At 39.3% G+C, this 24,346-nt stretch overlaps 1 protein-coding gene across 4 annotated transcripts in view; it reads right to left on the bottom strand.

Moving 5' to 3' along the window:
- LOC110829107 (protein-L-histidine N-pros-methyltransferase) overlaps positions 1-24,346 on the bottom strand; it is a 174,798-nt gene that overhangs the window by 109,279 nt on the left and 41,173 nt on the right. For all 4 annotated transcript variants that reach the window (XR_015536304.1, XM_022062489.2, XM_087353319.1 and 1 more), the window contains one exon: positions 19,432-19,622. Coding sequence is in view for 3 of the 4 variants with exons in the window: in XM_022062489.2 (XP_021918181.1) it covers positions 19,432-19,622 (191 nt within the window). In the remaining variant the exon portion in view is untranslated. The remainder of the gene's footprint in view (positions 1-19,431; positions 19,623-24,346) is intronic.

A 24,346-nucleotide genomic window follows, 5' to 3' on the forward strand; every position in this document is an offset into this window, starting at 1 on the left:
AATAACAAAGAGGTTTTTATCGCGTCTCCGCCTCCACAACTTTAAGAAACCTAGAGATGTGGTCCAAAACATCATAGGTCATCCTCTTGCTGATCACTGGGCTGGACACTTCATTAAACATTGTTTACATGGAGGGAAAGAGAACTTTAGGTACAAACGTCTTGATGGCTAAGAGAAACGAAACAACGAATAAAACATCTAACTGTCAAACAAGCACTAAATACATCGTGCTAAGTAAAAATTGTGGACCTGCATCAGTTAAATAGTGCGCAGGTAGCAGATCTCCAGTTGAGAAACAATGGCGTAAATTACACATTAGCATTAGAGACGTATTACAAGAATCTTTTCTCCTCACTCATGTTCAGAAGTTATACTCACGATCATCGCCCTGATGATGGAGGAAGTAAAAACCTCTGAAATGTCTGTCAATTCCTACCAGACTACAGGACACGACAGCCCAGAATACAACTTTCATTCACCTTCTAACCCTAAAACGATAAATGAAATGCCATAATATAACATACGATGGAGTGCAACAAACTAGATTGGTTACTGCTGCAATATGGCTAGTGTCCTTTGCTTCGGCTTGAAGAGGGACATAGTCCTTTGTCAGGGCAGTATGTTTCTGGCAGGACAGTTCTTTTCCAAAAGACGCCGCTGCCGTCTTGCATTTGGTAGCTTTTGTGCAGAAAGCAAGCGGACGAATAAGAAGCAGTGCGGGACTGCTAAAGGCAACGAATACAAATCAGCACCCGTTATTTCTGCATGTTCCCTTGACTTAGCAGCGATCAGTTCGTTTCATTCAAGATACTGTCTCGTTGTGCCGCTGAATAATATATTGACGATTTAAAAGAATTAAATAAAACCTTTTCCAAGATTAAAATCGACTGTGTAATTTTTAAATGACATTAAGAATAACGATTTAAACAACATGAAAAAAACCGTAATGATATATCACCTTCAAACAGACCATAGTCATATAATTCTGCACACTTCCATTCAAATTATGTCACGCGACTTTGCATAACCGCTGCAATAGATAGAGTTCGTACAGGGTGAAAAAATAAATTAAGCGAAATGAGTTCATTCTTGAAATATAACTCATTACAAGTTTTCGTTCAATATTCGCATTTTAATCACCCTAGATGTGTCGTCTACCTTTTTACAGTAATCTTCAGGTAGAAGCAACAATTTTCCAACATAAGGGCCACGAAAACTTCATCACTCTTGTAAGATTTGAGGTTTTCACAGCGGTGAGTATGAAGATTTCTGTCTTCTGGGTTGTTGCGCTGTGTAGTCTGGTCGATGTTCACCAACGTTTCAGAGGTCATACTGCCTCCGTCATCAGGGCGCTGAGTATGAAGATTCCTGTCTTCATCGCCCTGGTAACGGAGGCAGTATGACCTCTGAAACGTTGGTAACCATCGACCATACTACACAGCGCAACAACCCAGAAGACAGAAATCTTCATCGCCCTGATGACGGAGGCAGTATGATCTCTGAAACGTTGGTAAACATCGACCAGACTACACAGCGCAACAACCCAGAAGACAGAAATCTTCATACTCATCGCCCTGATGACGGAGGCAGTATGACCTCTGAAACGTTGGTAAACATCGACCAGACTACACAGCGCAACAACCCAGAAGACAGAAATCTTCTTCATCACTCTTCCTTTTCATATTTAAAAGTTAATTAAAACTGCCTTTCTTAAACATAACGTTTGCTTGTATTTTCATAATTTCCCCATGCATACTGAGCTAGCTGTTTAAAACCGCCATATCTTTCGTTTCTGACTGGCATTTAGTGATATAGATCAAATAGAGCATGAATGTTGGAAATTAGCATTAAAAAGAAACGTCTATAAACAGTGATGATAAAATATATAAAAATGTGAAGTAACAAGCTATCCAACGACAAAATATTATTATGAACAGGCTATAAAGAACAACAAAGCAGCTTTAAACACCCCAAAAAGGAATATGAATTGTAATTATGAATTTAACCACACTGTTTTAAAATAACTAGACTATAACATACGGTTATCTTAATTTTATTTTTAATATGAAAGGTTCTCAATCAAGACGTTTTAGAAAATCAATTGGCATTACTTCCAAAAAGTTTATGCGTATCCTTTAACACGTCTGTAAAAAGACGGACGACACGTGTAGAATAAAACAAACAAAATTTAAAAAATAATTGTTATAGATAGAATTTGACATACTGAATATCACCACAACCCCCCCCCCCCCCCCCGCAGTGACAAACACATTCACTCCAACTCAAATATCAAGAACCGACTAAAATACACAACGCTTCACAAACTAATATAAAGATATCAATAGGTCTCGATGGCAACATTGTTACTGCAAAACATGTCTTCGGCCTTTATATTAAGGCAGTCGTTGGTAGCTGGGGTGCAGTTTACGTTACGAAATTTGCTTCAGCTCGACACAGGCTTACCACCATCTTGGCTGACTCTAAAAATACATAAGCTTATTTCACTACTGTTCCCTGGTGGGTCCTGGCACATACGGTAATGGAAGGTAGCGGTTCCTTCTGCCGCTGTAATGGAGCAAACGCCGATGTGGATGTTTAGGAAGGAATTGCGGAAGAAGCTGCCGCCTGTACGCAGGTCGATTGGAAGTGCATACGTACTGTAGCCCATCAAATTCGCATGGCAACATTTTCGTGAGCGCGGACTCAGATGCAAGAGTCGACTGACGCTCCGTCCGCCCTGTAGGGTCAAGAGTGACAACTTTCACGGTTGCGCTATCTAGAACTCACCGTGGACAGTGGGCCTGTACGTGTTGAATGTTTACCACGTTAAAATAAACACTCGGTCTAGACGTGATTTGTATGAATTAAGGTTTTCACAGTGGTGAGTATGAAGATTTCTGTCTTCTGGGTTGTTGCGCTGTGTAGTCTGGTCGATGTTAACCAACGTTTCAGAGGTCATACTGCCTCCGTCATCAGGGCGATGAGTATGAAGATTTCTGTCTTCTGGGTTGTTGCGCTGTGTAGTCTGGTCGATGTTAACCAATGTTTCAGAGGTCATACTGCCTCCATCATCATGGCGATGAGTATGAAGATTTCTGTCTTCTGGGTTGTTGCGCTGTGTAGTCTGGTCGATGTTAACCAATGTTTCAGAGGTCATACTGCCTCCATCATCATGGCGATGAGTATGAAGATTTCTGTCTTCTGGGTTGTTGCGCTGTGTAGTCTGGTCGATGTTTACCAACGTTTCAGAGGTCATACTGCCTCCGTCATCGATGACGGAGGCAGTATGACCTCTGAAACGTTGGTAAATATCGACCAGACTACACAGCGCAACAACCCAGAAGAATGAAATCTAGACGTGATTTGTTAATTTCAATGAACGATTACAAAATTTGGTACAAAGTGTCACAGAGGGTAATACATGATGACTGGATGACACTGTTTCCTTTGCATACTTCACGGTCTATACACGATGACCAGCAGTAGTAGAACTTTACGCCTTTTGTTGTTGGAAAAATAGTTCCCGCTCAGTTTTCACCTAAAATCCATCCGGGTCCGGTTGTGTAAGATTAGCTATCAGGACGTCGTAGTTTGTTTGATGGGGGGGGGGGGGGACGGCATACACCCCTCATTTCATGACATGCTCGTGGGAGGCATAATGTATATGGCTATCTCATTTTAATATTACGGTAAAGCCTACTTTAAAATAATATGACCACAAAACTGTGAATAAAGTATAAATTTATATGATCATTATACAAAATCTACGAAAGTCAAATCACCGGTTCCAAATCCATTTTTCAACTATGAGGAGCAGAGTCAGTCTTCAGAAATCTGACTGTTTTTAAGAAGATAGTCAAGAATATATATAACCTGTTATGGAACTGGAAGGTCTATTCTTACGAACTCATTGTAGAACTCTTGTGCCAGTCGAACCTAGTCTACACCGCCACAACCTGTTTCATTAAGACCATGCTAATATTATCCTCCCGTCTGTTCTTAAGTCTCCCATGTTATCTCTTCTTCTGGATTCTGCAACTAATATTTTACGTATGCATACACACCCCTTGTTGCTTTGATATCGCTAATTTTATGTGGCTAAGAGAGCAAACTTTAAACTCCACATTGCTATTTTTCTCCATTCTCCTGTTTTACATTTTTTGTGGGGACAAACGTACAGGAATATCGCACACTTGTCTAGCAAACAAGGTTCGAACTTTTGCCTCTGATAGCCAATCCAGTGCTAAAATCATAAAAAGAAACGCTGCAGAAAATGTTATAGTTAGTTACTACAAGACTTGTTTCTAGTGTACCAGATGTTTCTGGGATGAAATGAGGTTTGTGATTGCCTGTTTGACCACTCTGCCTATGTGCTTTCCTTTAGTCCAGCTCAGCTTACTTAGGTATGGACTGCGTTTTATTAATGCGCCGATCAGATCGGATATCATTTGGCTGGCGGTCGGACGAGGGCCGCACGTATACTCAGGATTCAATAAAACTAAACCACTAGATGTCAGAAATGAAAAAGTTTCACACAACATGCACAAATACGAAATCGTCAGATGCAAATTCAAGAAAAACAGAAATGTAACAGAAAGGGCTCTTTTTGGGGGAGGGGGTGAATGACAGCATTTTAAACCTTCTGTAGCCTTCCATCCTTGGCATCGTTTCCACGTATAACCTTCACGATAACAACACAATGAACTGAAAACCAAGAATAATACTTAAGTTATAGAAGCTACTTTCATTTGTATAAATGATAGCAAGCGTGTAATAACAAACCAGTCATTACGAACAGACGGAACTCAGAAAATATTTGTTACCATTCAGTTCAGAAGAATTTATCTTCCGGGTCCTATTTAAAAATCTAAAGATTAAAGCAAGCAGAAGTATAACACGGAGCACAGATTAAAAATGATAAATTGATGCTAATCAGAATATTGGGGCGCATGCCAACAGCAGTCCCAGGGTTTCTGCGCAGTTTAGTCTCGAAGGTACTGACCAAAGTTCCAATGGCGCTTATTGCCTTTATCACCAGGGCATCACTGAAACGTCGGTCAATGTCTACCAGACTACACGACGCAACATCTCAAATGACGGTCATTTTTAGGTTATGCCATGATTATGGGCCTAGAAATGAAATTCGTATAACTTTCTGTGACCTTCCTCCATAGTTTTACGAAGTTCGTCCAATTGTTAACTGAAATAAATGTTGGTAAATCTAATTTATTTTATAAGCATGTGCGCATTGCACTATCAAGGCCAATGGAAATCTAAATACATGAGGAAGCAACGAAATAGCGTTGTGATATAAACACAAGCCCATGTAATTTGAAAGTTGAAAGGATGAGACGATTAATCAGGTCGTGATTTTGCCCATCATGTTCTGAACGACACATGTGCCTTGTCAGTGAAGTTTGAAACGTCACCTTGAATTGCTACTCATGAAGTTGTTGCCACTTCCATGCGGAGATATCAGCAAGTGAGACATCTGAATGAGAAGCGAACCTTCAGGACGTGATGGAAAAATAATAAACAGGACGTTTTTGAAGTAGACAATTAGCATATTCTCCAGACCTGTGAAAGAAATTTAAAATCACTTCTATGGTATTCGTTTACCATATTTTCAAACGCAAAAAGCGGGTTTCTAATGTATTTTGACTACAAATCGGAATCCTTACCTATATCAGATTATGTATAGTGACTCAAGGGCAATTTTACTGAGGTGGAAATTACTATAATCTCAGAATCACGAAACAATTAGTACATGCAACAATTTGATCATTAATGGCGAATGAAGACACTTTGTAACGAGACATGAATGTGGAGTGTACTTAGTTTTCTATACATTTACTTCTAGACCGACTTTCCTGTCAGCAACAAAAAGAACAAAGACTTGATCTGAAGATGGCTGTCTTCTGTGTTGTTGCGCCGTACAGCCTGCTAAAAGTTTAATGACGTTTCAGAGTTGCTTTTGCCTACGTCGTTAGGGTGATGAGTAAACAAACCAGATTATACAGCATAACAACCTAGAAGACATAGGATTTGAGACTTTCGCGGCGAGTACAATCAATAAAATCTTCTCGGGCAATCAGCCGCGTTAAAAGGCGACTTCCGAGGTATCCAGTCACATCAGAACCCTGATGATGGGGACAGAGTTGGTTCCCGAAACGTCGGTTTACTACGGTAACCAGTTAACGCGGTTGATTGCCCGAGAAGATTTTATTAACCTAGAAGACAATCAACAAACTCGCTGACGTGAGAACCTGAAATCTCACAAGACTTAATTTATACGCAATATCGGCCGGTTTATGGTACATTAAAACAAAGCCAATGACGCTGAAAAACGGATATAATATACATTATTCGTAGTCGTAGTCGTCGTAAATAAATGAAGAAACAACACTACAATTCTAAGTGCTGAAGGATAACAGAAGGTACGAGTTGTGGTGGCATGATGGATGAGTCGAGAAGTCGTCAAGATGTCGGTCGGTCACGCCTCTTCCCCGCCCACATATCTTCACCTTCAAGTCGGCCAGTCCACCTTTAGTATCTGCTGCTGCTAAAATATGATGGAAGGACCCATACAGCACGTACCGGCACATACAATGCACTCCGACACCTGGCATACTTAAATGCCTAATCACTATGATCTCAATATTTTAAATATGGGAATTTATGAGTTACAATTACGATCCATTATATTAGTATCAAGGTTCTATTGGTTTTTCGTAGTCCTACTACGCACATTACGGAATAGCCCATTGAAAAAGACAATTTAATTAGGTCTTTATAATTCTCTTAAAACATACATAAAGAATTAATTGAAACACCTAACAATAAAGGCCTGAAAATATCACAAAACATTCTAAAATGTTATAAACTAAGTAACATATTTTGACTTTTAACTAGTAACAGTTGTCGAACACGTGGACGTCAAGCAGTTGTCAAAGTACGCTTATATGAAATTAGAGTAAGGCAATACTCTCATTTCACATTTTAAGAATCGCCGGTCATTTCAAATTGGAAGCTACAAAAGCTTTCACATCACAATGGTGTAACGAAGCCGAGCAGTGGAGCCACTGTCTGAGACTGACTGACTGACAAAATTTGACTGGCCGAGATACACTACAGAAGCCGCCATCAAACTGCACGCTTCAAGGTCACGGAAAGAAATTACGAAATTACGCTAGTTATACCACTGAGCACGCACCATATCGTAAAATAAATCTATCCCCAATTTCTAAAAAGAAACAAGTCCTACACCTGCTTGGTAATGTAGGTTTTCGTGTCCTAGAGTTCGCAAACCTACTGCCAAACCAAGGCGTTCATAGAAGCTTTACATTTGCTACTAGGCTAATGTTTATAACAACAGAAGCAACTTGTTATCCACCTTCTGCTTACAATCAGGCCATTGCATTCCAAAAACAGTGCCACGACAGTTAATGACGGAGCAATCTGTTGTGAAATCTATAATTACACGGCGCGAAAAAGCCAACAGTCGACCAGGTGGTTAAGAAGTTCGAAGCCTTTCACAGAGCCCAAAATTTCATCAAGTATTCGTTACAACCAGCCACTCACCGTTCACAGCCAATGAACCCGGAGTACGTTCCTGCGGTTTCATTCTTATACTAAAGCGATTAGGCAGTGTGGTGTGGCGTGGTGGCCACCTGGCTACAGTCTCCTCCCGATGTAACAGCGAGACCGGCGCTAAGAACAACACCGCCTCACGTCAGCATCGTATAATATACGTCCGTAGGAGTACAGTAAATTAATCGACCGGCAAAGCCATTACGTTCAAGTTACGGTTATAATATTATAATCAAAGATTAATTACGATACACTTCGATTTGTGTTACCCAGTATGCTGTAGCGACCTAGTACAGGTGGACTGAAAGTGCATGGCTGTATTAATATAGTACATTACATATTAAATTCAAGATAACATCGATATGCTAATTCAGAAGTTACAGATGATGTCTGTGATGCCATTAGGCAGGCAGTCATACATTCTGTTGGAAGTTATCATAATCTAAGTGAGAATTAAGGTTCTCACGGCAGCGGGTATAAAAATTGCTGTCTTCTGTGTTCTTGCGCCATGTAGTCTGGTAGAAACCTACTAACGTTTCAGAAATGGTTGCTGCCTCCATCATCAGGGCGAAGACTCATGGCACTAGATAAAGGTAAGCTCTTAGCTTCACGCCTTGACCGCTTTAACCATGAAGTAATAATCACGGTAGGGAAGCTGGATGGACGCCAGTGACGGTCCAACTGTGTGCCCTACCGGGAATCGAACACTCGGAAAACACTCCAAGCCCCCGAAGAAATTCGAAGCACCGAGGAGTACAGCCTTAGTCCGTGAGACCATCAGGACCGACAGATATCAAATTACTGTAACTAATTTTTGAAAGATAATTGTATTAAAGTAATTCACGATTTCAGTAATGAGCGTAATTACAACATCTACATAAACCCACATTCAATGCAACAGTGTAAATTGTCGTGGGCATTAAGAAGTTAAACATACTAAAGCAAAAGGAGACACATCACAGATGGGAGATGGCGCAACAAAGGCAGACAGATGTGCGCAATTTTAAAAACCGAAATAAATTACGATAATAATGAACTATGGAAAGAGTAATCGTAGCAAACTCTTAATGACAATCTGATTACAGGGCGGATGGAAAGAGCGGAAATTTTACACGGACAATCCTTCCCGGTATAAAATACAATTTTACACAATTCATTTCTAGGTACATTAAGTGCGTATATATAGATCTACACAAAACTTTTCATTTGTCTAGGAAGGGCACGAGAAAATCAAATGCCGAAGTGATGCCAGGAACACTTCAGTAAGAACTGTTCCTAATGGGTACGAATAAAACTCCTGTCAACTAATTCCATGGACAAGACCAAACTTCACAGCCGAGTGGCTCTGGATTCAAATCCCGCCTGGAGACGTACTGTGCTGAGGCCACAATCAGTTCCTTCCACCCCTTTCCAATTCATTGCCCATTAATCACCCTATCATTCAACGCTAAATTACAGTCTGAAAAACAGTGGCAGCGTCGTTAAATAAACCGCAAATAAATAAATAACTCCATAGACCAAAATACTGTTCTGAAGCCGAGAGTTGCTAGTCAAAAAACTTGCCGCCTTTTATGAGACTTCAATTTCAGAACATTCGACCAAAACATGTTATTCTAGTGAACAGACAGTGAACTGAGTGTGTGAAAAGTGACGAACGAGAATAACTAAGAATCAACCTAACAAGCCGGGATGCTACACTACAGACTTGTCTAAAATGCTTAAATTGTGTCACTGCATTGATAGCCAACAGGACAGAAACTGTTCAGGATGGGTTTACAAATTGTCCACACTCATCGTAAACGAAGTATAGTAATGAAACTTGAACGAAAAAGCAAATAAGATTCCCTACAGAAGACTGGGCGCTTTCATGAGGGTAGGGTCCTCCTGATTACTTGTTAATTTCCCCCTTGCTATAATTACGCTGCGGAACAGGTAGCTGATACCACTGCCCGAGGACTGGGGAGATTCTGGAATTTCATGACTATTGTTCGGTGTCCCTGAGAAACTACGTTATACCTGAGATCTGGCTCGCCAATGCCCATCCTTAAAAGAGTAATGGAATGTCACGGGGATTTCATTTCGGAAAGGGGGTTAAAACACAGCCACGAAGAAGAACTGGAGGATTCTCAAAACACTGCCTACCACTGTCGGCCACTTCAACATAAAATGTTGTCTTCAGGAGACAGCGAAGCTAAATGGATTATAACTACACACAAACATCTATGTTTAGGTTAACTTTATACACCGCAAAAGTTTTACTTTAAATTTTTACTTGAACATTCTTCGTACAGTGTTCCGCTTAGCCAGAGTAAGTACAGTAAAGAGAATGCTGCACACTAGGCCTAAGTACCATCTATTTATGATCGAAATGGAAAACCAGAAACCCATGTTACAATGTTTCTGAGTAAGACATTTTCACTTGTCCTTTTCTCCTCTACTTTTTCCCTTTCCCTTACTGTATATTTCCTCCATCATTCATTAATTTGTTCCTTGGTTCTTATTTTTTCGGTGGTTGGGATAATGTCGTCCCAATTTGCTACAGGAATGTCCCTTTTCAAATTAATTCTACTTTGAACGGAAGGGCCCAAATAAGAATAGAAAACAATACTGAAGCTCAGAATTTCATTTTGGCACTTCTTTTTAATTTTCGTTGCCGAATTCGATATATTTTAAATACTGGGTCAGCCTTGCGTTGATTTTTACTTTACAATTTGTATATTTCAGGTTCTCACGGCGACGAGAATTAAGGAGGCTGACTTCTGAGTTCTTGCGCCGTGTAGTCTGGTAGACGTTTACCGACGTCTCAGAGGTCCTTGCTGCCTCCATCGCCCTGATAATGCAGGCAGTAAGTTCCTCTGTAACGTCGGTCTGTATCTAACAGACTACACGCACAACATTCCAGAAGACAACCAATTTCAGCCTACATTTTCTTTTTCCTTGTAGGACGACAGATAAGTTTCGCATCTATACAAGCGAACAGAGACAGTTATACTGCTGGGTTTTTAGACGACTAAAGGAGACAGAAACAACTTTACACTGAATGGCAGTAAGGTTTAGCCGAATTTAATTTGTTCTTAAATTTTTAATTATCGCAATTACATGATTTGCTGATATACTTCCCAAATATTTGAACAATATCCGATTTTCAACGCATTTACTATTTGTCGTTTTTCTGGAATGTTTTCCTGCATTTCGCGGACTTTATGCACCTACTGGTCAGTCATCAGGGCCCATAAGGGCTAATACAGTATCTTGCAAAGGTAAATAAGGGTAGGCTTGGAACAAACAAGGCTAGACACAATACGAAAGAAGACGCCGAAAGATGAGTATATCCCCAAGACAAAAAGAATATTGAAGGACACCTAGTGAGACCTGCCAGATGAAGCAGGGGAAGAAGGGTACAATAAAGAAATAGGTGCACAAAGAGAAAAAAAAATGGGTGTATAAAAAGATACTTGCTACTGGACGGAATGAAGGAGAGAAAATTAAAATCGCCCAAAAACAAAATAAAAGAAACAGTATGATAACAATAACACCATACGGACAACAACAACTTAGGTATGTGTCTACATTATTTTGCAAGCTATCCTGAAGTCGCTTCAGGCACGTATAGTTAAGACATAAACAGGAACCAATAAAACCATTTAACACAAGATAACGGTGAGATGGGTAAATTTTATTAATACTGAGATATCAATATCTAAGCTGCATAAAAGTGATTATGATCGGAACAGCATGTAAATATTTAAACAGATCGAACATTTTAAAACTGTTACCAACAGTAAAATTCTCAACAATTTATAATTCAAATTTCTGTCTTCTGGGTTATTGCGCTGTGTAGTCTGGTCGATGTTAACCAACGTTTCAGAGGTCATACTGCCTCCGTCATCAGGGCGATGAATACCACCTGATTCAACAATCAGTAACTGTGTATTTTGTATTTATGGGTCTTGTATGATCTCATTGTAAACATAGATTATTTTCGTAAACAGCATTAACAAATGTATCCTCTTAAAAGTGAAATAATGTTTTCTTTAAGGTACGGACTCAATTCTTAAATATTCAGACGATCTTCGGTTTCAAAGGGGAATTTCCTGACTTGCTGACATATTTCCAGCTTCTCGGACAGAACTCTGTTCCGTGAAGTTATTAAAGAAACGGATTAATGTACAAGGTACAATGGTGAACTTTAAAATTATATTACTCAGGATGTATTATCACTATAAATTCAATTCAAAAGTCTGCAACAGTTAAACAGTATAAAATAAGCTAGCAAAGTATTAACTGAAACTTTCCGACCGTAAAGAAAGAGATAAAATAGTGCGTATTTACAAATCTTCTATGAATTAGGCTAATAAAGACGCGCATTGATCAAACACCTCAAGAAATCGGAATCCATTCTCACTACATACTGTGAGTCTGTAAACAGTATTCAATATACATTGAATACTGTTTACAGACTCACAGACACACAGACCAGTGGTTACACACATGAGGCCACTGATGTCTGTTACTGTTTAATAATTCGGTAAAGTCGTTAGTTCCGTTTCCCGCCAAATAACCATCCGCCTTGATTGGGATATAGCTTATCTTTGAATAAATTAATTTTTTTTCAAGGCGCATGTACATGTCAGCATCTTTTGTCATTCCTCAAACTTGTCCTGAAGGTGGAGACAAACCTAGTCTTCTAAACGTCTGACTCGTGTTCTTTATTTGAGACATGCAAGGATGTCGTTCACTATTATACGCATTACCGAAAATAAACGAACTTAGTTAAACATCTGTATTTTTGGTCAGTCAGAATACTCTCACTCGGCATAAAGTTGATGAATTATTTATAACTTGACTGCTTTCCTCCGAATGTATGCAAAGACTACATGCTGTGTCTGATCGCACTATGTACTGAACCTTCCTTCCAACTCAACACAAAGAACTTTTTAAAGAGTAAGTAGACCCATAGCTTTATCTGCACGTCTTAACACGTATTAACATTTTTGTATATCAGGAAAGATTATGATATATTATAGACACTTTTCCGCGTCTGAGACCACGTATTATAACAACAGATAGGAGGTTGTTTTCTTCTTCTTCTTCTTCTTCTTCTTCTGCTTTCCATCCATGCAGCCAGCTATTCTATCCATCTACTACTACTAACTCCTTGCTCCGCCAGCAAGTTCACGGTTGTAGTTCATAATTATGATCAAGGGTGATGGATGAGAAAATAGACAACCCCTTGTACCAGGGTCTTTTGATGTCCTAAGAGATGAAGGCACATAGGCAACAAGAAAGATGAGAACAGCCAGCTACTTCTCTCTTTTTCACTCATACTATCTCTCTCTCTCTCTTACTTATGCTGTTATCTCATCTTTCCTCTTTTTTCACCACCGCCTGCCCCTCCTCGTCCAACTCTCTCTTCTATTACGCGTACAAAACGGTAGCTCCCGGAGTTACGCATCGAATTATTATATCCAGCCAACAGCCTGAGTCTCTCACTAAGATGGGAAGAAGACACGCTACGCCATGCCATGCCATGCCGTCACACCGCATACCTTAACAGCAAAATTGGCATAAGTCGTGTAAAAATTAGTGTAACAACTACAGAGCACAGGGCCACGCACATTAGAAACATTTGACGCATCACAAACAAGGCGGTGACGATTCGAAACTTACGGGATATACACGTCGGGTTAATTTAGCGTGGTCAAATATGTAACTTACTAGAGAAAAGTATGTACAGAACTGCATCAATTAGAATTATTCAGCTAAAATAATTAAATATCCTATATGCAGTAATGCAGGCGTCATGAGTTCTTCTCAGAACCTTTGGTTTTTCTGTGTTAGAAATAAAACGTGAACATATTCGTGGGTTGCTCCAGATCCAGTGAAAAGCCCACAATGAGCCTACAACCGCATGAAGATAACGTAACAATGCAGTCGGTTTCACCTGAGTCATCGACATTTGAACACAAAACACGCCCTGCCGAGTTCTTCATCGAAACAGAAATACTTCAGCTACATCGTGATTTGTTAAGGTTTATTTGTATTCAATTGGTTAATTTTTTAAGAAACAGTCTTCCAATAAAATACCGCATGCTATTCGCAATAAAACTGATGATGACTATAATAACAAAAATAATATATTTTCTCTCTTTCTTCCTTGTTGTTTTGTTTTCTCCTTCCCTTCTCATTTAAGTAATTAATCTTTCAGTTCGTAGGATTTGAGGTTTCCACGGTGGTGCGCCCGAAGATGGCTGTCTTCTGGCTTGTTGCGCCGTGTAGTCTAGTAGAAGTTTATCTACGTTTCAGGGGTCCTTGCTGCCTACATCATCAGAGCATTGATGGAGACAGCATGGACCTCGAAAACGTCGGCAAACGTCTACCAGACTATACGGCGCAATAAGCCAGAAAACAACCATCAATCTTTCAGTTGCCTACTTCATAATATTTACTCCTTCTTTTCCATCTTAGATCTATTAGACATGTTTAAATTTACGAAAACTAAACATGCCTGTTCTTGGTGGCTTTCACTTGTTATAAGATTAAAAATAGAAAAAAAAAATAACATTCAAAGAAAGTACGATAAAGAAAAATATCCTCTCGCCAGGCATTAAAATGTTTCGAGCTGATAATATAATTTCTTGCGCCGTGAAAAGTAAATAAAATAAAATAAATTTTATATCCACAAGTTCGATATAGAATACATTTTTCATGTCGAGTTCAGAAATTGGGGACTTCGTGTTTTGTCTGGTTGTATTCGTTGTAAGTACAATGCATAGATACGTCTAGAGTCTGGGTTTTATTCATTTTGGCACAGCAACAATTAAAGTGCAGGTGTCACTGGGACCAGTTTAGCACTGACAAGCTTCATCACGTTGCTGGAAGCTGGCTCTAGCTCCACTCGTTCCACGATGCTTACTAACATTGTTACATCACAAGCCTGTGGTAGGTAAGACAGACAGATACAAACTTCGGGCATTGTGATGCTACAGCCGCTTACTTCTTAATTTTTTTTATAAAGCTAAGAAGTTATAGTTTTAGAAGTTTACAGGCACCGAGGTACACCAGAAGACAGAAAATGTTATCTTACGCATCACAGAACCGCTGTCAAATCACATATTGCATTCCTCCGCAATTCTTATTCAAGCATCGGCACAAGTATTAAGTAACATCTTAACTTTAAGTTAACAGAACAAAAGTCCCTCGGACCTAACGTAGGCTCACATATGTTAACACCTTTAAAAAATGCAAGTGCCTGTGCAGAATTCTTCTTACAAAAGCAGATTCATCTCATGGAACAAAATTATTCGCGGATTAGGCCAATACGATTAATGTAAATCTAAGGTGATATGAAGCGCCCTGATGTAGAATAAATACGGTATCCCGTGTCAATGTGCAGTGACTTCGATTCTACATTCTAGGGACCACAAGTAGGTCTGTTCTGCAGAAGATACTTTAGCCGATTTGATTGTTCTGTGAGGGATGAATATAAAAGCTGATCGATTACCTAGTCTATTAATATTCTCAAAAGGTTTCTTATTTCTTACATCGGGCATAAGTGAAAATTAAAAAAATCCACTTACAAGGTTATAAAATATATTATTAATCTACAGTTGTTTTTCCTTTCTCCACCCCACCACTAAAATAGGCTTTTAGTTTATCTTTTATATAGATTCCCTTCAGAATACAAAGTTTCTTCAAAACTCAGAGCCTTACAAACTAGACGTCATCCGGTTTCCTTATTTACAAAAAATACTCATCGCCCTGATGACGGAGGCAGTATGACCTCTGAAACGTTGGTAAACATCGACGAGACTACACGGTGCAACAACCCAGAAGACAGAAATCTTCATACTCATCGCCCTGATGACGGAGGCAGTATGACCTCTGAAACGTTGGCTAACATCAACCAGACTACACAGCGCAACAACACAGGAGACAGAAATCTTCATACTTATCGCCCTGATGATGGAGGCAGTATGACCTCTGAAACGTTGGTTAACATCTACCAGACTACACAGCGCAACAACCCAGAAGACAGAAATCTTCATACTCATCGCCCTGATGACGGAGGCAGTATGACCTCTGAAACGTTGGCTAACATCAACCAGACTACACAGCGCAACAACCCAGAAGACAGAAATCTTCATACTCATCGCCCTGATGACGGAGGCAGTATGACCTCTGAAACGTTGGTAAACATCGACCAGACTACACAGCGCAACAACCCAGAAGACAGAAATCTTCATACTCATCGCCCTGATGACGGAGGCAGTATGACCTCTGAAACGTTGGTAAACATCGACCAGACTACACAGCGCAACAACACAGGAAACAGAAATCTTCATACTTATCGCCCTGATGACGGAGGCAGTATGACCTCTGAAACGTTGGTAAACATCGACCAGACTACACAGAGCAACAACACAGGAGACAGAAATCTTCATACTCATCGCCCTGATGACGGAGGCAGTATGACCTCTGAAACGTTGGTAAACATCGACCAGACTACACAGCGCAACAACCCAGAAGACAGAAATCTTCATACTCATCGCCCTGATGACGGAGGCAGTATGACCTCTGAAACGTTGGTAAACATCGACCAGACTACACAGCACAACAACCCAGAAGACAGAAATCTTCATACTCATCGCCCTGATGACGGAGGCAGTATGACCTCTGAAACGTTGGTTAACATCGACCAGACTACACAGCGCAACAACCCAGACGACAGAAATCTTCAAAAAACACTCACTTAAAATGAGACACCAGTTTCATGACAAAATGTAAATAAAATTCATGTTGCGTCTGCTATTTGGAAAAAGAGAAGAAAAGGAAGAAAATCAGCACGACGCTGAACTGCAGGTACATTATAAATAATGGAAGCCGGTTCCCAGAAACCATAAATTACGCAGTTGTGTGAACTCGGAGTTGACAGAATGGAATGAATGGAAGGGTTCCGACCGTCAATTCTTCACTGATTACATGCATCCGCTTTGATGTGATTATACAAATGAGATACACCAGTAAACTGAAAGAAAACAGAAGAGGGTTCGCCCATAACAATTGAAAACAAGGATATCAGTTCCGGACGGACGGGCTGGCCGACTGGGCCTTGGAGCTCAGATGTGCCGAGAACAGGCCGCGTGTCCACACGGTGACACCAGTGTTAAGAAGCACCATACTCCGACTAGGAATACAGACCCTTGAAATTACTGCAGTCTTAACAACTTGATGAATCGTCTTTAAAGAAGAGAACGTAGGTTATGTTGTATCTCCTCTTCTCTTCCTTCCATGGGCGCTTCCCTCCGCATCCTTTCAAATTCGTCACTCATTAATCATCTTATTATTCGTGAGATTTCAGAATCTCACGGCAGTGAGTACGAAGGTGGTTGGCTGTCTTCTGGGTTGCTGCGCGGTGTAGTCTGGTAAACGTTTACTGACATTTCAGCGATGCCTGCTGCGTCCATCATCAGAGCAATGAATAACCCGCGCGCGTATATTATACAGAAACATGTTACGTCTTACGACTTACCTGTTTTCCTGAACAGTTTCATCGGAAGAGTCTATGATAAAAATTCCCTATTAAAATGACATTCAATTACACAATTGGAAACATCTGCTTCTAAGCACAGAGTATGAGACGTATTTTAAAGTAATGGGAAGTTTACCTTGTATAAATTAGTCACTAATAAAGGTTAGCATTACACAGGAAAGCCCTGATTCTACACTGTAAATGTCTAAACCAGTTCCGATTTGTTTACGTTACATGAAAAATAATCATTCTACTTATTTCTACAGTGGCACTGAACACTTCAGCAACACGCGTAGTTGATTCTAAAAATGTATAGCCTATATGAAGCAAATAAGAAATTACTCTTAAGTTTAGATATCGTAGAAAATGGTAATTTTATTGAAATGCCCCTTATTACGTGTGTTCATTCATAGCGTAAGTTACATTTGCATATCATACACAGTTCAAATCATGTTTATCTTGTATAATGAATATTTTAAATTGCTAAAGGCTAAATTCTGTACCCACAAAACATCACGAATATTTATAAGGGGGGAAAGAAGTAAAAAGCTATTGTATTTGACGCAAGAAATCTGGGATCGCCAAGAATAAATCAATGCATAATTAAGATACCATGCCTCGAATGTGCCAGCTTATCCCGGTGGGTGGGTTGGTTGTGGATCGTACTGCAAGTTACATCGTGCTACGTAACAGACTGTTGTCATAGTCCTGAATGAATTATGACACTGAAATTATCCGACTGCATTCTACAGCTGTAACATCATTAAAAATATTCCCTAATGCGTTTTAGAGTTGTACGTACGATGGCTTCAATACAACTTTTAGCCCCACTAAACATTAATGTAAACAATATCGGTAAGATACTGAAATGCCGAGTCAACAAACGTTCTCACTCTACTATGAAGTCCAATTTTGTATTTTGTAACAGCAGCTCAAAAAGTGACTTCTGAACTATTCTCCGACCCCAACACAACTCCCAAGAACAAAGTGCCTCAGAGAAGGGTCATAAAACGAGGTTCGCGCTATGAAATACGGAGTAGCAACAAATGCCAGCCCAAATAACATGGACAAGAATGTTCATGGAAGTGTTTCGTAATACGAATATCGCATGTTAAATAACAAAGTAGGAAGGTTAACAAAAATGAGGACATTTAGTTTACTCCAAAGGCGATGTTGGTGGCACTGGCAATGACTGCTGATATAAAAATAAACTGAACTTTCCTCATTCTAATTTAGTTGTTTTTGTTTTTCCTTTGCGTACTGATCTGCACTGCAACACATTTAACATGGCTGCTCCACTAATAAAATAAGCCAAAGAACACCAATTTTTAAATATTCTGTGGTCAGATTATAAAGACTAGAGAAATTAAGGGAAGAATGACAGTTCATGACGGCTGCAACTATGTGAGTCAGAAGAATGTTTACGAAAAGGGCGTGAAGATTTAAAAGGGGCGAATGAGTGTCGTTGATCACTCGTGTTCTGCGCGGTCATTGTGTTGACATATAAGAAAAGATCGTATCCGGACAACCGAAGACCCGGCACTGGCAAAACTAAACCCGACATGAGCATGAGTAGCGAGTCCTCCAGACTTCCCCTCCTGCCATCCTTTACAACCCCTCCGATTCCCAGCATCGTCAACGCAGCCCTGAAGACGGAAACAGTAAGTTTCTCCGAAACGTTAGCATCCACCAACCAGTCAACACGGCGTCAAAACCCAGAAGGACATCTCTTTACCGCTTTAAAAACCTAAAATCTCACGTAAACGTATTCTGTAATGGGACCCATTCGATCTTCTCGTTCACACTAATAGGGATAGCAAATTATGTGTACTGGAGCCAAAAACTTACATTTTCATAAACATTTAGACTTTCTCTCGATTACAGTACGCTTTGCACATGTCTACTACGGACGAGACAGAACTTTACAATAGGCCTTGTTATAATAAGCAAAGGAATAACGTAACAGATCGGACTAATTTTTTTCACGAGCCGAAATTTAATCAACAGACTATAATTCAACACATCGGAAAAGCCATCCAAGTAAACTTTAGAGTTTAATGTTTAGCCGGAAAACACACACTCTGGTAATTTCATTGGGCTTATATAATATGCTACAGAAGAGTGGTATTGTGGGTAATGCACTCAGGGTTCAGTGATGATCTTTTAACACCGATAAAACGCAGATAAAACTGCGAATGTAGCTCCGATATACACTCGTACAATATAATGAAACAGGCACGTCTTATGGTAACGGCTACTAACATATGTTATTAAGTCGGTATCGTAAGAAAGGATGTCTTAATACTCACCCATTTATCGATGTCTGAGTCATGAACCAGCCGAGAAAGGCTTTCGCAACCGAGTGCCACAGCTGGGTAAAGATCCAGCCTGATTTGTGGGAGGATTGGTCCAGAAACAATTCCGTTTCTTTATCAACTCCCAGATGCAGGAATCGAGCCCGGATACAATCTGGAACACTGTCGGTGTCACACTGGTACCACTGGAATAAAAAAAATTGTTTAGTTTAGTTCTGTTATACAAGATACTGCATTCAACAAATACAAGGATTTTGGGTCCACAGCCAAATTGCATCTACCTCTATCAGTGATACTCTCCTATTGTACAATTCCAATTCCTGTAATTACTATGTACATCATTTTGCATCCCTCCTTTACAATTGCAATCACTAAACAAAATCCCCTTTTTATCTTCCTTGTTTTTATAAGAAACTGATACAGATTTAATTTTAGTTTATTTCCTATTTTAAGTTCTATTTCACTCTTCCACTTACAGGTTTGTTGGGTCCTGCTATTTCGTCGCCATCTAGTTCGGTAATGTCAAAGCAATACTAATAATGGTTTACGACGTACGAGAATCACAATTACCAACTTATACCAACAAATCTATAACTTGTTGCATTCAATTGTATGCCTGATACAGGGAATTAATATAAGAGTTGGTATACTGCCTATTATTCAACATATTTCGTGCTGTTAAGGAACCAGACAGTACATCGCCATAAACACAAAATACCACAAAAGAGCGTTAACCTAAGCCGTTTTACATGTTTACAATCATTGTCCTTATAGTACATTTTAACATTAACCCACTTTCAACCCAGTTTAAGGTTTTATATTTTTCGTTGAATTGCTCTTTCTCCTTTTGTCGTAACTCATCATCAGTGTCCCTGATGTATCCATTCAAACAATATTTACAGATTTTGGTGAAAGTAAATTTTTCTCCACGCCCCAATTTATTTTTCTTAGGGCCAAATAGTCTTTTCGTCAGATTGCTTTTCTAAATTTTGCTTCTCCCTCAGAGTGAAAGGCAAATGCTTTTACCTGTAAAGTACCGTATAACACTATAGACTTACAAGCTGCACCGTCTGACACTTACGATGTCTTTACAACTCATTATCACCCTGTAATTTGATGGCAATATGGTCTGAGCTACTAATAGCATAGTTAAATAAAACATAAATAAATAATCCTTTTGAATCCTGGAATCCACTATGTCAATGATGTGTGCTCTATATCAGGGCTGTGGAGTCGGAGTCGGAAAAATGTACACACTCCGACCTCTTTATTAAATCTTAAGAACAATTTCTGTACCGTGTGAGCTGCCGGCGGCCTCACGCTTAAGGGGATTCAACGACGCATTGAGCCACATGATGTGGGAATAATGCTTTGTAACGTTGGCTCCGGTACCTTAAGAATACAAACTGTCTACAAATCAACAGATTTCTGCAATAAACATTAAACGTATATTTAAATATAGGTTATAAGTCTAAACAGTAGGATGATGATTCACGTGGTGATGATGAAATCTCTTATAGTGCCATTTACCATTTTAGTAGGTTTACGCTTATTAATATATATTGAGCTTTTATGAAGGAGTTGGAGTCGGAGATTTTAGTACCGACTCCACAGCCCTACTTTAAATATTTGTAATCATGAGGGTTTCTTTTTGGATATACAAACGGACGATTAAAAAATTCTGAACATATATTTCCTTAATATATATTTCTCTTAATTTAATCTTCAATAAACGTATTTTGTAAACTAATTCCGTAATCCTCAGCCTTCAATCTGTTCTCCCTGTTTTTGTCATTTTTGAATAGTTCTGAGTTTCACAGATCAAAATAAAACTCATCGGCTAACGTCAATTTAAAAGTCACTTCTACTTTCAATGAACATCATTAGGCAGAAGATTCTTTACAACGAAGACGTCTTGTGTATGGACCAGCATACCTGGTGCTTCGTCGTTAGCTGTTAAATGTCATCCAATTACCTTATGGCTCTCAACATGCTTTCTGGAATTAGAACACTCTCATAGCTTGTTAACCGACAGCAACATCTCGTTTCTTGTAATAACTCTACAAACGAGTGAGGAGTTCTTGTCACTCGTAATGATTCATCTTAATGCCTCTACTGTTGCCATCTCTACATCACGGTCTTATTGCTGTCATCCACCCCTTCAAATAGATATAATTTATGTTCAACTCAGTGTGACAGTCAACAGTTTTCTGATATCATCCGGTTAAATGCCGCGTTAGTGTCGTAAGATGGGCCACGATAATTTCCCATCCAGTCCTCAACAATTCGTGAATAAAAACAAAAACGTTAGTCGGCATAGGCTGAGCAATATCTATGATTTTTAATCTGGAAGAACCTGGTTTGAATCCAGGCCAGAGAACTGGCTGACGTTTTTCGTCCGCTTGCACAGTTTATTGAGCATACACTGATTAACTGTTACTTTAGGAAAGTTATCAGAATTATCATTGTAAAACTAAACTGGTAAGTACATCCGCGCGTCAACTGAGGGCAGTAGAGGTCTAATACGAGTTTTCACTAGGAGCACGCAGAATACCGGCGTGGACAGCCATGCTCCGGTCGCTTCAACCCCAAGGAAAGAAACTCTGGTTATACCGACTGGACCGAAGGCTGGCTGAGTGGGCCTCAGAGTCGGTCTGAGGGTGGTGGTGACAGGGAGAACAAAAAAAATAGTATCTTCAATTAAATCTGTTTCTACATTATGAAACAACAGGCAGAATTAGTTAACTGTTACGTAACTTTGCGTTATTATGTAAGTCTACCACAATTCAGATCCAAAATAAAGATTACCCATTAAATGCCAACTACAAATAAATTGTTGACAGTAATATTTTATAAGATTGGTACTACTTTAAAGTTAAATTTGATTCGTGAAGGTCTATGTTTCTTCCACAAAAGATTTCATCGGCTATAGCATCATTAACGTTCTTTGTACGAGGAAAACATACATTATTCATTATCTTGCTGATTCAGGGGTTCAATTGCTCAATTACTCTCACCCTCGACAACAGCGGTGCAGTTCGTATTTTATTATGATTATTACGGAAGTTGAATAAGTAATTCCTTGAGAGTCAAACAGACGAGACTATGAGGCCGTTAACGTCATGTAACGCTTTCCATATTCTGAAGTATTACATTATAATCGTAGCTCTGCGGGATACTGCTGTTACAATTCTGTTTACGTTGGTGGATTTATTACGTGTAAATATCGATACTGATAAAGGATGGAAAAAGTACACAACGAGCAGCTTCAGAATTTGTACCTTTCGCAGAATATTGTTGGTAACGGAATCCAGAAGGATGAGATGGGCGGGACATGTGACCTGTATGGGATATATGAGAAACGCGTACAAAATTTCAGTCGGGGAATCCGAAGAAGAGAGACCACTTAGGATTGTAACAAATTGGGTGTGAGTGTGTGGACTAATTTCATCTGTCTACGGCCAGGATCAAAGGGCGGGCTCTTGTGTAGAGTACGTACAGCTTCAAACTTCATAACAGTGATGTAAATAAGGCGAAAAAGAATTTTCACGGCCTCAATGTCTGTTTCGTACTTGAATCGAACAAAGCCTATCAATAACAAGCGTAAAAAGAAGTACGGAAACAATGTCAGTAGACCTTTATCTAACATAAATTCTCAGTACACATTGCATCTGTCTTTACATACTTTTATTTAAAGTACAATAAAGTACGGCAAATTTTCAATTTTGGCCTAAATTAAGACTCGCAAAAAGTGTCGTACTTTATACAATCATATTTTCACGTTCTTTAGTTATACAATATACGAAGTATAAGCTAAGGAGGCACTTCATATATAAGCCTACACTTCAACCAGTAGGGGGGTCCGTCCTCCAGACAGACATTATCCAAAACTAGATTAAAAATCAAGGAGTAAAATCTTTACATTAATCCCTGTACCATTATCTGCGAATCCTTCTATTATAATCACGTTGTGTCAGAAAATCACGTTTATCTAGTCGCCAAAACAGTTTCTGAAAGGGACATCTGAGCAGTAACACCATCCTTCAACGTAAGATTACTTTTTACTGTGGGTGCAGCATCCAGGATCTACTCAAACAGCGTAGCATCAAATGGCAATGACGGATTAGCGGTGGATCACAGTAGGTCCAGTACCAAATAAGGGGCAGTACGTGATTTTGTATTTCTAAAACATAAAAGGACACTTAAAAAGTTTTAAAATTATATTCTTTTTGCCTTTGGTCGCTCAAATTAGTTTTCTGTCAGCAGAAACACGACTTGCACTAGCATCCGACTCTAACCTAATTAAACCATTAGCGGAACGTCAACGTACCGTCTTAATGGAGCATCGCTTTAAATCCAGAAACCAATTTTCACCCGTGACTGTAACTGATGAGTTAATGAAAAGCGTGAATTAGTTTAAGCAACACAGGCAGCGATCCAGCATTCAAAATATTTGCATGGCGTAGTCTAGAACAGAACAAAATTACTCTTACACAGTACTGCTGTTCAAGAGACTCGACGCACGAACCATCTTAACACAAACCTCGCTTGTAAATCGTGAGTTAAGCAAATGGCAAAAATACATTAACAAAATCTATGTTAGAAGTTACTAGACACCGGTCTAAAGAAGTTTAAGTTCTTCCAAGTAGTCTGTCAGATAATTACAAAGTGACTCACATACCGCCGTTTACAATGGGCTAAAATAATGGGATGCCTTGCCCCACTCTCTTTTAATTTTACTTTAGAATGTCATCTACAAAGTCCAAGGGCTGAATCGAAATGTCCTAAATCAAGCAGTTCTTGTGTTTTCTTATCTTTTGGGGACAGAATATAATTCCATAAATAATAGCACAAACGTTTCTCTATAAGTTACTTAATCAATTAATTTATATATATATATATAATCAAG

Source organism: Zootermopsis nevadensis, unplaced genomic scaffold, assembly GCF_977971745.1.
Source record: "Zootermopsis nevadensis isolate Lab colony 2312 unplaced genomic scaffold, Znev_1.0 Znev_ptg000022l, whole genome shotgun sequence".
NCBI lineage: Eukaryota > Metazoa > Arthropoda > Insecta > Blattodea > Termopsidae > Zootermopsis > Zootermopsis nevadensis.